Raw genomic sequence first — 13,053 nt, forward strand, 5'->3', positions numbered from 1 at the left:
GTAGAGTGCTGGGCTTTCCTGGTGGTGCAGTGGTTGAGAGTCCGCCTGCTGATGCAGGGGACACAGGTTCGTGCCCCAGTCCAGGAAGATCCCACATGCCGCGCAGCGGCTGGGTCCGTGAGCCATGGCCGCTGAGCCTGCGCGTCCAGAGCCTGTGCTCCTCAACGGGAGAGGCCACAACAGTGAGAGGCCCGCGTACCACAAAACAAAAAAAAAAGAAAGTAGAGTGCTAGGCCAGTGACCAAAAACCTTAGATGTGGAATGGTCCTTGCTTTCTTCGAGATTGAGTTTGTACCACAGCTCCATACAATCCAACTATAAATGTTCAGCTCAAGGAATTTAACCAGAATTTGTTAATAGATGTATGGTCAAGTTAATACATGGAAAATGAAGAAAGTGCAGTCAGTTTTGAGATTTTCTGGGTGAATCTGAGGTGTAATAACTGTTTTAAAGGAGGACAAGAAACCTGAAAGTTGTGGTCAATGGGATCGCAAAGGCAACTGGCAAGATGTGGGAGTCAGTTTGAGAAATGAATAGATAAGGCCAAGATGAAAGAAAAGATAGCATATAAGAAATATATTTGGCCTTAAAAGCTTTGTAGTTTGGATAAAGCACAAGGTGGGATAAGTGAAAACAGTTGGGAAATGTAATACCTCAGTGATATTTAAGGGACCATTCCTGCACACTACATAGTTTCCAGCTGTAGTGGCACTGGAGAAATATTTTCTAGGACAACACCAAAGTCCTTCCTGTAGATACTTAGTGGCACTATTATCAAGTTCTTCCTGCATCAACTTTAATTCCCAAGAAGGTAGGTCGGTTAGGACTTGTTAGTTATTCCAGATTCCCTTGAAGACGGTGACCCTCAACAAAAGGAAATCAGAAAGCTGTGTTTTCAGGAGAGGATATTTGTGTTGGTTTCTAAGTACAGAGTGAACTTTGATGCCTTGGAACATTTAACATACTAGTCTTACCCTACTGGTTACCCTTATGGGGTCAGATAATTCAAAACCATGAATATGAAAGGATAACTGTAAAAGAGGCTCGTTTGATTCTCCATGAAAGATTTTCAATAAACGAAACTCAACAACAGGGGATGATGTAAATATACCAACAAGTTACAAAAATTTAGGAATAAAATTTTTGAAAGGGGATAAATTATTACTACCTCATCAAAGAAATATGAACAAATCTGCAATTACTTGGCAGTTGTATAGATCTAAGAGTAGTATCAGAGAAACACAAATTTTAGAATAATAAAAACTTTTAGATTGTCTTTCAAAGTAATAACGTCGAATTTCTGGGGACATTATTGATTACTCCAGTATCCATTTCAATCCTCCTTCATTGTATAGGACCTATGCAATTTTTGTGGGATTGACCCCAACCCCAACTTCGGGAGCGGCACTTGATTAGCATGAGCCAATTATTCAAACAGATTCACTTTGTTAATGTAATTGTTTCTGAAATAAGTATATAAAGTGAAACTAAAATAAGTGGACACAGCATTGTCTTTGGTCATAGTATAAGGACAGGCAAATGACCTATGAAGTTCCCAATCAAAGTAAAGCAAAATTTTGATCAAAAGTTGCTCTAAAAAGGTTTTCTTTGTCACTGGATATGAATAAGGGAGCATATAACTCCCAAAGTTGCTGACAGCCATATTGTAACATAAGCTTCAGAATGAAACTGACAACACAGAGAAAATAGAAGATGGAACAAAAGTAGGTTTCTGGTGACAGCATTGAATACATTCATTTATTAGGGCTGTCATAAAAAAGTACCACAGATTCAGTGGCTTAAACAAAACAAATTTATTTTCTCCCAGTTCTGCAGGCTATGAGTCCAAGATCAAGGTGTCGGCAGGGTTGACTCTTTTCTGAGGCCACTTTCCTTGGCGTTCCAGATAGCCATCTTCTCTATTTTCACATGGTTGCTCTTCCAGGTATGTCTGCATTCTGATCACCTCTTCTTATAAGGACACAAGTTATATTACATTAAAGCCTACCCATGCAACCCCATTTCACTATAAATACCACTTTAAAGACACTACGCCCAAATACATTCACATTCTGAGGTATTGGGGGCTAAGACTTCTACATACGAATTTGCAGGGGAAACGATTCAGCCCATAACAGTGAGCACTTAGATTAAGCCCAATCTGACATCTATAAGATTATTCAAATAATTACCCAATAAATTACTGTTATTTTAAATCAGTTTGAGATTGCTTTCCTACTGATATAACACCATAATAGTGATATTTTAAAGAATTACGCGATATGGTGGAAAAAAAACTATAAGTAACAAAAAGGATACAAACAAGATACAAAATAAATGTCACTTTATGCAAAACTAGATAATATTTGTTACAAATTGGAGTCACACACAAAAAAAACTCTTTAAGCTTAAAATAACTCACTATTTCTCCAAGCTAAGTCTCCAAATCTAAAAGAGCCTACACATGCGTTGGAGAAATTCTTATTATATGTATTTCTGTGTAGTCGTATACCAAAAAATATGCCTGTGTGTTATGTGATTGGGAAGAGGTGTGTATTTAGGATTATATATCAGTGAATATGAATATCAGAAATATACAGAAAAATATGTATGCACATAAATATATTTGTGTATGAATATAAAGGATTTCTGTATCCATATATGTTTTGTGTGAACTTGTGTGTGCAAAAAATATGAAGAACCTGTGAAAAATTAAGAGGCACCCAAGCAGGGCAGCTGAGGGGTGGAGCTAGAGAGCCTGAGAGGGTGGAGGTGGGAAGTACCTGCAGAGGAAAAGACCACCTAGAGTTTCCAGAGATCTAAATTTTGGAAAGGAGAGGAGCGGCCTAGGAGTGGCTCCAGGGCAATGGAGGCTGGCCGCATAGGGTTTAGGAGGAAGGGGAGGCCTCTTCACTAACAGGAAACTAAGAGCCTAGTCCTATGCAGAAAGAGGGAGGAGACTACTGCATCAGTAGCGGCTGGTGGGAGACCCATGTGCCAGAGAGGCAACCACCACAAACAAGGAGGCAGAGGGCCCTTGAGCCCAGCGCTGAAGACACCGCCCATCGCCATCCTCCTCGCCTACCACCCCCCCCCGACCTACTAAACACGCTCGCCGCCTAAGGATCCTCCCCTTCCAGCTCTTGCAAACACCCGGCTCCTCCGGAGCCTGCGGATCCTTCTTGGACGCAGGCTCACCGCAAAGGAAGCTGCGAGGTGCCCGATTTGCACACGTGAAGCCCGAGATCCGGGGCGGTGGACGCCAGGCAAGGCAAGGCCATTGGTGGGCGCTGGGATGGAGAAGGGGGATGGGATGGACTCCTGCAGGAGATAAGGGGTGGAGGCGGGCGCCGGGGTGGGAAGGGGGAGTGCAATGGGCAGTAGGAAAGGGGAATAGCGTAAGGAATCAGGCAAGACATTGAAGGTGAGCACGGAGAGGCGAGGGCGCTGGGGGCCAAGAAAGAGAGTGGGGGTGGACGGGGGCGTGTGGGTAGCAGACTGGGGTGCTCAGAGCAGGAGGACAGTGCATGCGGGTCAGGGCGGTGGAGGGACAGGGGTTTTGCAGGGGATTGAGAGTGGGCACCAGTGGCAGGTGACGGAGGCTGGGGTCTCTGAACAAGGAGGTAGCCCGCCCCCTCCTGCAGAGCTCCTAACCCCAGGCAGCACCACTGCCGCTGCCGCCTTCTCCCGCAACCTCAAGGAACCTAGAAGGGAGAGCACTTTCAGGCACACAGCCAGGATTTCCAGCATTGCTGCCAGGCTCATGGGGAAATTTTAGGCGCTGGCGCAGGGTACATGGAGACGACGCTGTCGGGAGAACTTCACCTTATGGCATATTGAATGTTCCTCTCTTCTCTTCTCTCCTCCTCCTTGCAGACATGAAAACCCCCAACTCGCAGGAGGCCGAAGGGCAACAAACCAGGGCAGTTGCAGGACGGGCCACTGGGTCTGCAAACATGACAAAGAGAAAAGCCTCCCAAAAGAAACAGAGAGGCAGACCTTCATCCCAGCCCCGCAGGAACATCGTGGGCTGCAGGATTTCACACGGATGGAAGGAAGGCGATGAGCCCATCACCCAGTGGAAAGGAACCGTTCTGGATCAGGTGCCTATAAATCCTTCTCTTTATCTGGTGAAATATGATGGAATTGACTGTGTCTATGGACTGGAACTTCACAGAGATGAAAGAGTTTTGTCTCTTAAAATTCTTTCTGACAGGGTGGCATCATCTCAAGTCAGTGATGCAAACCTTGCAAATACCATAATTGGTAAAGCTGTGGAACATATGTTTGAGGGTGAGCATGGTTCTAAGGATGAATGGAGAGGAATGGTCTTGGCCCAAGCACCTATCATGAAAGCCTGGTTTTATATTACCTATGAGAAAGATCCTGTCTTGTACATGTACCAGCTTCTAGATGATTATAAAGAAGGAGACCTCCGTATCATGCCAGAGTCCGGTGAGTCTCCTCCAGCAGAGAGGGAGCCAGGAGGAGTTGTAGATGGCCTGATAGGTAAACATGTGGAATATACCAAAGAAGATGGCTCCAAACGGATCGGCATGGTCATTCACCAAGTGGAAGCCAAACCCTCTGTGTATTTCATCAAGTTTGATGATGATTTCCATATCTATGTCTATGATTTGGTGAAAAAGTCCTAACTGTTAGGGTAAACTTTGCCACATTTGTGAAAACAAATGTGTACTTTGTAGACATGCAAAATAATGTTACTTTTCAGTGTATTGAAAGTTTTAGGGTCCCTGTTAATCCGACATCTTTGCCAGCATAACTGTTGTTTTGTCCTGAAAAATACAAATTTATGTGGCCATGACATGCTGTGTGTAAGGAATTTGTCATGTTGAAATGATTGGGTGTGTTTGGTGGCTAGGGCATGAAAGGAAGGAACAGCTGTAAATTCAGGCTGTGAATAAAGTTCAGCTAGTATCATAATCAGTCATCTAAAAATGGAATAGGACTTAGCTGGTCTGGTCTAGGGAGGGGGGAGGAGAAGGAACTAGAGATGAGCTGTGGGGGAAGGGAGAAGGGGAGGTGGCTGCTTAGCAGGAGGTGGGGAGGGGTCAAAAATGGAGAGGCTCCCTAGCGGGCGGGATGACCTAAGAGGGGGAGGCACACAACTGGGAGGGGGTGAAGAATAACAGAGGGAGAGTGAGATCTTGAGGCTTAGAGGAAAACAGACAGAATAAATTGAGTAGAGAGGGACACAAGGACGTTTAGAAGAGATCCAGAGCAAGGGAGAGAAAGATGAAGTTGGCAGAGATCTGGGGAGAAGCTAAAAGGATACGCAAATGGAGTTCTATGCATGAGTGAGGGGCCAGAAGGGGAGGGACATCGAGGAAAGAGGAATTCTAAGATGAAAGACTGACAGAGGGAGTGAGAATACAGACAACAAGATATGGGGAGTAGGATCCATGAGAGATGGGAAGACCCAAGGAAAAATAGGACTTCTGGCAGTATCCAAATTGCCCTCCCTAGCTCTGTGCCCAAAGAAGGTGGCAACTGTCAAAGAAACCAGGTGGATTGGAGCTTCCCTAGGACATTTTGACAGGAATGTCTCAAGAGTTAAGCAGGAGCCAAGTTTATACCTAAAAGCCTTTTATAATATCAGGGAGTTCATGCCACACCCGCTGAGCAGAACCCAAACCCTCAGCCTAAACACACTAACATGGCACTCCATAAGCAGGGGCCTGTGGGCAGCTTCCTCGTATTTTCCAGAGGACCCAAGAGCAGTAAATCTCAGACCAGAAGGCCTTGGTTCCCTTCGCCTACACTGAATAAACGATTCTTGTGGGGAACAGGTCAGTGGGGTGCTCAGAACTTAAGAGATGTGCCACCTTGCATTTGGAAAGCATTTTATCCAGAAAAATGGAAACTTGCTAAACCCAGGTACAGCACTCTCCTCACTGTTCTTCCTCCTCCTGGACTATACCTGGCCTCCTTACAGAGGAGGGGCATCGGAGGATTGAGCTTAATGTTTCTCTCCCGGGTGTGGGGAATACTTGACTGTCCATGCTTCTTTCAGCAGTTGCCTAAAACCACAGGTGGCTCCACCCAGTGCTTCACCAGATGGAGGTCTGCTGCCTCCAGATGCCCCATTCTGGCTATATCCCGACAAAGCCAGTGGCTACTGGCCTTTCACAGGTACCTTCTGACCTGTCTTGCCCACTTCACGCACACGGGGAGCTGTGATGGAAATTTGTGCAGCTCTATTTCCAGGTGAGATAGATGGCATGCGCAGTTGGGTGGGGAGTTGTGACTTTGTATAACTAAGTCCTTCGACTGTATGGTACCACATAGGTGGTTGGTGGGGAGAGGGTGTTGTAACCCCCAATAAGTTCCCTCAGAGATACAATGTCCCAACACATGGGTCTTTGTCCTTCTCTCCTTCTTTCCTTTCCCTGGTCCAGCTGTGGAAGTTTCCTTCAAAACCCTCTCTCTGGTTTTCCCACTCCACACTTCATTGAAATATACCCCTACCCTCAAAGAAACAGTTCTGGTGACTACCCAATGCCCAGGTTTCCTTAACTCCAGGCATAGCAGGGAAAGAGGGAGGCAGGGAACTTCCAAGAGTTGAAAGAAGTTGGTAATTCCAGTTCATTCTCTCCACCCAACACGGCCTGAAGTTGTTTGCCTCAAGAATTACACAAGGCAAGCCCACCTCACCAGAACAGGGATAAGTTTTCTTTTATACAGCACATAATTCAGTCTAGCAAACACCTGCAGGCCACTCATGGGCCAATTTCAGCCCGCTGTCATATTTTGCTTGATCGTCATGTTTTTATCATTCTCCATTTTAAAATTAGCTACTTAGACATTTGGGGGATTTCACATTTCAAAAATCCACATTTCTGGCTTACCTGAAAAAATAAAAACAAAAACAATAGACCAAGGATTAGGGCCCACATTCCAACAATGATACAAGCAGCTGGCTCTGAGGAAGGGCTCAGCCATTTTAGACTCAGAATGCTCTCTCAATGGGGCCACACCCCCAGTTGGCCTGCTTCGCTCTAATAAAATGCCCAGTTGTCTCCTGGAGGCACTTGCATTGGTAGTTTTGGGGCTAGACCCAGGGAAAACTGCCTAGCCCCTCTTTGGCTTACTTTAACCCAACTTGCTTTTTAATTTATTTGCTCTATTTTCATCTCACCAATACTTAGTTCAGGTGGTCTCTCTGCCAGGCAGTGTTCTAGACACAGGTCCTTATGATATGGTTATAAACAAATAAATAATCTTATCTTCATGGAACTTTCATATTAGTGTGGGAGACAGACAGTAGCCAAGAGACAATAAGTAAAATATAAAGTATTTTCCAAGTGATGAGAGTTAGGAAGGAAAAAATAAAGCAAAGAACAGGGAGACTTAAATTCCAGGGAGGAGGCTGAACAGAGGGCCTCACTGAGAGCCTGGTTTTTGTGTAAATATCTGAAGGCAATGAGAGAACTGGCCCTGTGGCTGTCTCGGGACGGAGCATTCCAGGTAGCAGGACAGCAAGTGCTGAGGTCCCAAGGCAGGAGTAGGCCTGGCATGTTCAAGGAACACTGAGGATACCAGCATGGCTGGAGCTGAGTGAGCAAGGTAGAGAATATCAGAAAGTGAGTTCAGAGAGGTGATGTGGATCTGGGAGAAGCATATAGCTTGGAGCCTCGGAGGGCCTAGAATGGAATTTGACTTTTACACTGTGTGTGATGGGGAGCCATTCGAGTATTTTCAGCATAAGCACAACATGATTTGTCTCATATTTTAACAGGATCACTGGAGACTCTGGAGTATAGTCTGTAATGGGGCACAAAGATGGAAAACAGGAGATCAATTCGGGACTATTCCAATAATCCAGGTAACAGATATGATGGTTTAAACCACTCTGGCAGCAGTGAGTGCAATGTGAAATTGGTCTAATTCTGTCTATATTTTGCAGTGTATCTTGCCTGATTTGTCCTTAGACAAGATATTTGGTGGAAGAGAGGTGTCAGTTACAATGCTAGGCTTGCTAATATCCTTGAGACACACAATTTCCCAAATGAAAATACAGATGAAGCATTTGGGCTCTTCCTTCCTTAGACTGAGTGTATAATTCTGATGAAGTGAGATTGAGAAACTGACCAAGAAAACCTGTATACATTCCTACTGTTGCTTCACCTCCTTGGAATGTTCCCTTCTCCTTCTATTGGAAACAGGTAAGAAGTAAAAGTTGCTATCATGATAACAGCAGCAGGTACCCCAAACAGAGTTTATCATGGGTTTAAATCAGTTAGTACAGAATTTAACATAATTAGTTATTTAAAAGGAGGCTGGTTTTGGGCAGGTCTTAAACTTTCTTATTTGTATAGATGCATTTACTAATGTAGAATTGTTTTAAGTGCATTGCCTAGATCACATTCCATCCCCCTTGCCCTAGCCCAAATGATATTGTCCTTTCTGGGTTAAAATGGAGGTAGGTATGATATTAGTGATTAATTATCAGTTATGGGATCACACAATCAGTCTTGGTTTGGGCATGTATTACATTTAAAGGAATATTGTCAGATTCTCCCAACCCTTTCCCCCAGGAGACAACTACAAAGTGCCGCTTTGGAACGGCAAAAGTTTCCTTTCATGTCTTAGGTATGACAGTACATCCCCTAATGACCCAGGTCCTGTATTTATCTTGAAGAAGTAAGGTCAGGTCATGGCATACCTATAATGGTTGTTCCTTCCCTTCCAGAATGAAATTGTGCCACAGCTCATCATAATTTTTTGGTTGAGGTTCCAAAGGACCAATAATTAAAGCACTTTTTCTCCATGCAAGTTTGTAACCATTTGAGAGACAGGCAAAATAATGACACAAATAGAGGTCAAAATATCTCCTTTATAATTGATAAAAGATGGCTTGGAGGACATACTTAGCTCTCAGGACACAAGTATTTCCTCATACTTCATCCCGTCACAGGCAAAGCTGGATATAACTACAGGTGCCACTGGCCCACAAAGTTTTCTCTATGTTTTAAATAAATTAGATTGTGCCTAAAAGAGATAAATACAAAAAACAATGCAAAAGTTTTCTGACATGTCCAACCTCTTAATCTCACCAGTTAAAGAAGTCACTGGGAGATATGAAGCCAGGGGAATGAGGGTCCTAGTTGACAACCACTATACATAGTACTTGGTAGAAGAAACAAAATGAAATCTCTTTTTCAAAAATTATTTTTATTTTCAAAAAATATTTCATTTTATTGAAGCATATAATTGGCATATAACATTATTTAGTTTCAAGTGTGCAATATAATGATTTGATTTTGTATATATTACAAAATGATTTTAGTAGTCTAGTTAATATCCATCACCATTCATAGTTACTATTTTTTTCTTGTGATGAGAATTTTTAAGCTCTACTCTCTTAGCAGCTTTCAATATGCAACACAGTATTATTAATTATAGTCACCTTGCTGTACATTATGTCTATATGACATTTATTTTATAGCTGGAAGTTTGTACCTTTTGACCCCTTTCACCCACTGTTTCTTACATTGTGCAGTTAATATGTTGTACAACATACCTGGGCACAATTTGCAATGGGTTATAGTTTAAAGGATTAATATTTTCAGTGTGGCTTTAATGTCATTTTTTTCGACATCTTTATTGGAATATAATTGCTTTACAATGGTTTGTTAGTTTCTGCTGTATCAAAAAGTGAATCAGCTATACATATACATATATCCCCATATCCCCTCAAATCAATTTGAGAGGATTCTGAAGTAAGCCATGAACTGCCTAGTTCACTCCTTAAAGAAAAAAACAGTAGATATTGAAGGAGGGCCCTCACGAAGTGGGCATGACTCCTCTGGCTCCCCTATAATCTTCTTGTATCCATCATGAAGGAAGAGAAGTACACCACTAGTTGACCAAAAGAGTGGCTAATAAACTCACTGGCTTAAAAAAAGAGTAAAATGTAGGTAGAGGAAAACTCTTTTGCTAAATCACTTTAAAATGTTGGATAAAATATGACAGATCGGGCTTCCCTGGTGGCGCAGTGGTTAAGAATCCGCCTGCCAATGCACAGGACACGGGTTCGAGCCCTGATCCGGGAAGGTCCCACATGCCGCGGAGCAACTAAGCCCCGTGCGCCACAACTACTGAGCCTGTGCTCTAGAGCCCTCGAGCCACAACTACTGAAGCCCGTGTGCCTAGAGCCCATGCTCTGCAACAAGAGAAACCACCGCAATGAGAAGCCTGCGCACCGCAACGAAGAGTAGCCCCCGCTCACCACAACTAGAGAAAGCCCATGTGCAGCAACGAAGACCCAACACAGCCAAAAATAAATAAATAAAATAAATAAATTTATTTTTAAAAATATGACAGGTCTCCTTTTAAATATATAGCTGAACTTTAAAGATTGTGAAACAAATCCCCAAGGGCCAACGATGAAGAAATAACTGAAAACAAAAGCAGTAAGCACATGACATGATGCTTTGGCAGCTGGGGAGAGAAATGTGTTATCTCAGTAACTAAAGGATTTAGAATAGAAGATAAGGCCTTAAGTTGATTAAATTGGGTGTTGGGAATGAAGATTTCCTTGCTGTCCTTTCAAATCTCCACATAATAGCTGGCGTGATCTTTTAAAATATAAATGAGATTATATCACCTTCTTGCTTAAAACTCTCCAAAGGCTTCCTATTGCAGTTGATATATAACCCGATCTTCTTGCTTTACCCTGCAAGCCCTAGATCATGCATTCTCAGCCAGGAAGACATTGCCCCCAAAGGGGAGAAAATTGATCCTTGGTATGGGGGGGGGTGAAAAAAATCTTGGCTATTAGAATGGTTTGTGGCCTTCCAAAGCTCAAAATCTTATTCCTTAGAATTTAATTACTCTCACTGGGTTTTCTTAGACATAGCATGAGCAACATTGACATTGAGTACATAGAAATATACAAAATATATGCAAGATCAGTGTTACAAAATCCTAGCAAAAATAATGGCTGTGATTGGAGGGCTTTCAATTCATTGCTCATTCCTGAAGTCATATCCTGTGAAGTGACCTATGTGTGCCTATTGGCTGCCATTGAAGGCCTTTATATTTTGTCCTCTATGTCCTTGTATATGACTTGAGCTTTGAGAATTAAATAAAAATAGTATTTATTTAATTCTACAAAAGTTATTTAGCACATCATTTATTATGTCAAATGATGAAAAGAAAAAAATGATGAAAAAAATGTCAGTGATATATGAATGAATATCTAGCAGCTAGTTAAAACTTATTTTCTCATATCAAGCAAAAGTTAAAAGTTGAATTCACTGAAAATAACTTTTAAGAAATTAAAAATTTCAATTGTTTTGCTTTGGCTAGAAAAATAGGTTTTGAATTATTTAAAAATTTTGATTACACTGATATGTATATAAATTGCTAAGTTGCAATTCATAGATTTTATACATTATAATTTATATAAGTAAATAAATTCTATTAAAAGTCACTCAACAAATACAGTTGTTACATGTTAACAGTTTGTGAATTTTAAATTTAACTTCTATCTTCAAATTTCATTTATTCTTAACCCTACATAAGCCTTGCTATTTTTTATGTATGTGTGTATTTTTATGTATAAAGCACAGATGCACATACATTTATTAAACAGACTCTTTGCCATTTCAGATACCTTCCATTTCAAGTATTAGAAAACCCAGACTCAAATTGCTGTACCTATAAAGAAGTTTCTTATCTCATAACTTGGAGTCACAACTAGGACTCCAGGAATGGTATGATCAGCAGCTAAATGAAATGATCAAAGGGCTCAGAGTATTCTCATTTCCTCCTCTGCCATATTCAATGTGCTGGTTTTGCCCTCAGGCTGGTTACACAGATTCCAAGGGTCATATACAGAAATAGCATCACCCTAAAGAAGAAAAGGAAACATCATTTTCTGTTTCCCTTAAGCATAAGTTTCTTTCAGAAGTACCCCAACATATATCATCATACTTAATTGGCCAAGATTAGATCATATGCCAAATGCTAAGCCAATCACTTGCAGGGGGAATAACATTATCACAATTAGCTTAGAGTAACCTTTTAGAGTGGGATGAATATTGAGAAGTCAGTGGCCATGACCACCTACAGGTACAGAATGTGTCACTAGGACAACAGTCTCCCTCTTTTGCTTACCTTGGCTGTGATCTCTTCTCTGTGCTGCTTTGTCCTCTGTCTCCAGATGATGATAAGGTGAATAGAGCAGCTTGATCTTCTTATCCTCTCAGCTTAACTCATGTCCAGTGGACAAGATCACTTACTTCATACCCAGGAGTTTGTGCAAAATATCATTGTGCCTCATTGGCTCTGACTAGGTGGGGTGCCTAGTCTTAAAACAATCACTCTGACAGTATTTCAGTTCTCTGAAAGGGCAGACTTAGGTTGTTCCCAAGAGGAAAATGGGCACACTATTATCAGAAGAGGTGTGATTGAATGCTAGGCTGCAATACCACGTGATGCTCCAATTCAATACATTTTGCTGCCCATCAACCATATGAACCATTCTTGCCATTTACACATGTTCAAAAATGTCTCCATTGTGTTCTTTCATCAATTACCGATGAAATATGAATTGCCACTATCTATTTGGAAAATATCTTTGCAAGAATAACTGCTTTAAAAAATTTTAAGGCCATAGACTATTTACAATTTTTGAAATTTGAATAAATTGGAAAGAAAATGTGTGGCCTTTTGTTGTCTTCTTTTTTTTCAACATATTCGTGAGATTCATTCAAGTTGTTGCATGTAGTTGTAGTTTGCTCATTCTCAATCCTGTATGATATTCCATTGTATGAATGAATATACTACAACATATGCAGTCCACTGTTGATGGAAATTTCGGTGATTTCCAGTTTGGAGCTATTACAAATAGTTGAACACATATTTTTTAATAAATATAGAGTTTTGGATTTTAGTGATAGACTAAGCAGTTCAAAAATCTTTCTCATTAATTAAACAATCAAAGCTGGATGAAGTTAAAACAATAAACTCAAAGGTATCTGAGAACTAAGAAGATAGGAAATAATTACCAAGCCAAGATATATG

At 41.6% G+C, this 13,053-nt stretch overlaps 1 protein-coding gene across 2 annotated transcripts; it reads left to right on the forward strand.

The window, feature by feature from the left end:
* The first annotated feature begins 3,028 nt into the window (after window positions 1–3,028).
* Window positions 3,029–4,991, forward strand: LOC132593281 (spindlin-2). Of its 2 annotated transcripts, none has more exons than XM_030852525.2 (2): window positions 3,029–3,271; window positions 3,877–4,991. In XM_030852525.2, the coding sequence occupies exon 2, from the start codon at window positions 3,879–3,881 to the stop codon at window positions 4,653–4,655; it is 777 nt and encodes a 258-aa protein (XP_030708385.2). In that variant the 5' UTR covers window positions 3,029–3,271; window positions 3,877–3,878; the 3' UTR covers window positions 4,656–4,991. The 2 variants fall into 2 exon arrangements, with proteins under 2 accessions (XP_030708385.2, XP_060148392.1); XM_060292409.1 differs by lacking the exon at window positions 3,029–3,271 and adding an exon at window positions 3,314–3,424.
* The last annotated feature ends 8,062 nt before the right edge of the window (window positions 4,992–13,053 follow it).

The sequence above is a fragment of the Globicephala melas genome, chromosome X (assembly GCF_963455315.2).
Source record: "Globicephala melas chromosome X, mGloMel1.2, whole genome shotgun sequence".
Lineage (NCBI taxonomy): Eukaryota > Metazoa > Chordata > Mammalia > Artiodactyla > Delphinidae > Globicephala > Globicephala melas.

Coding starts and splice junctions, on each gene's coding strand:
- LOC132593281 (XM_030852525.2), top strand. CDS start 3,879: ATGAAAACCCCCAACTCGCAGGAGGCCGAAGGGCAACAAACCAGGGCA.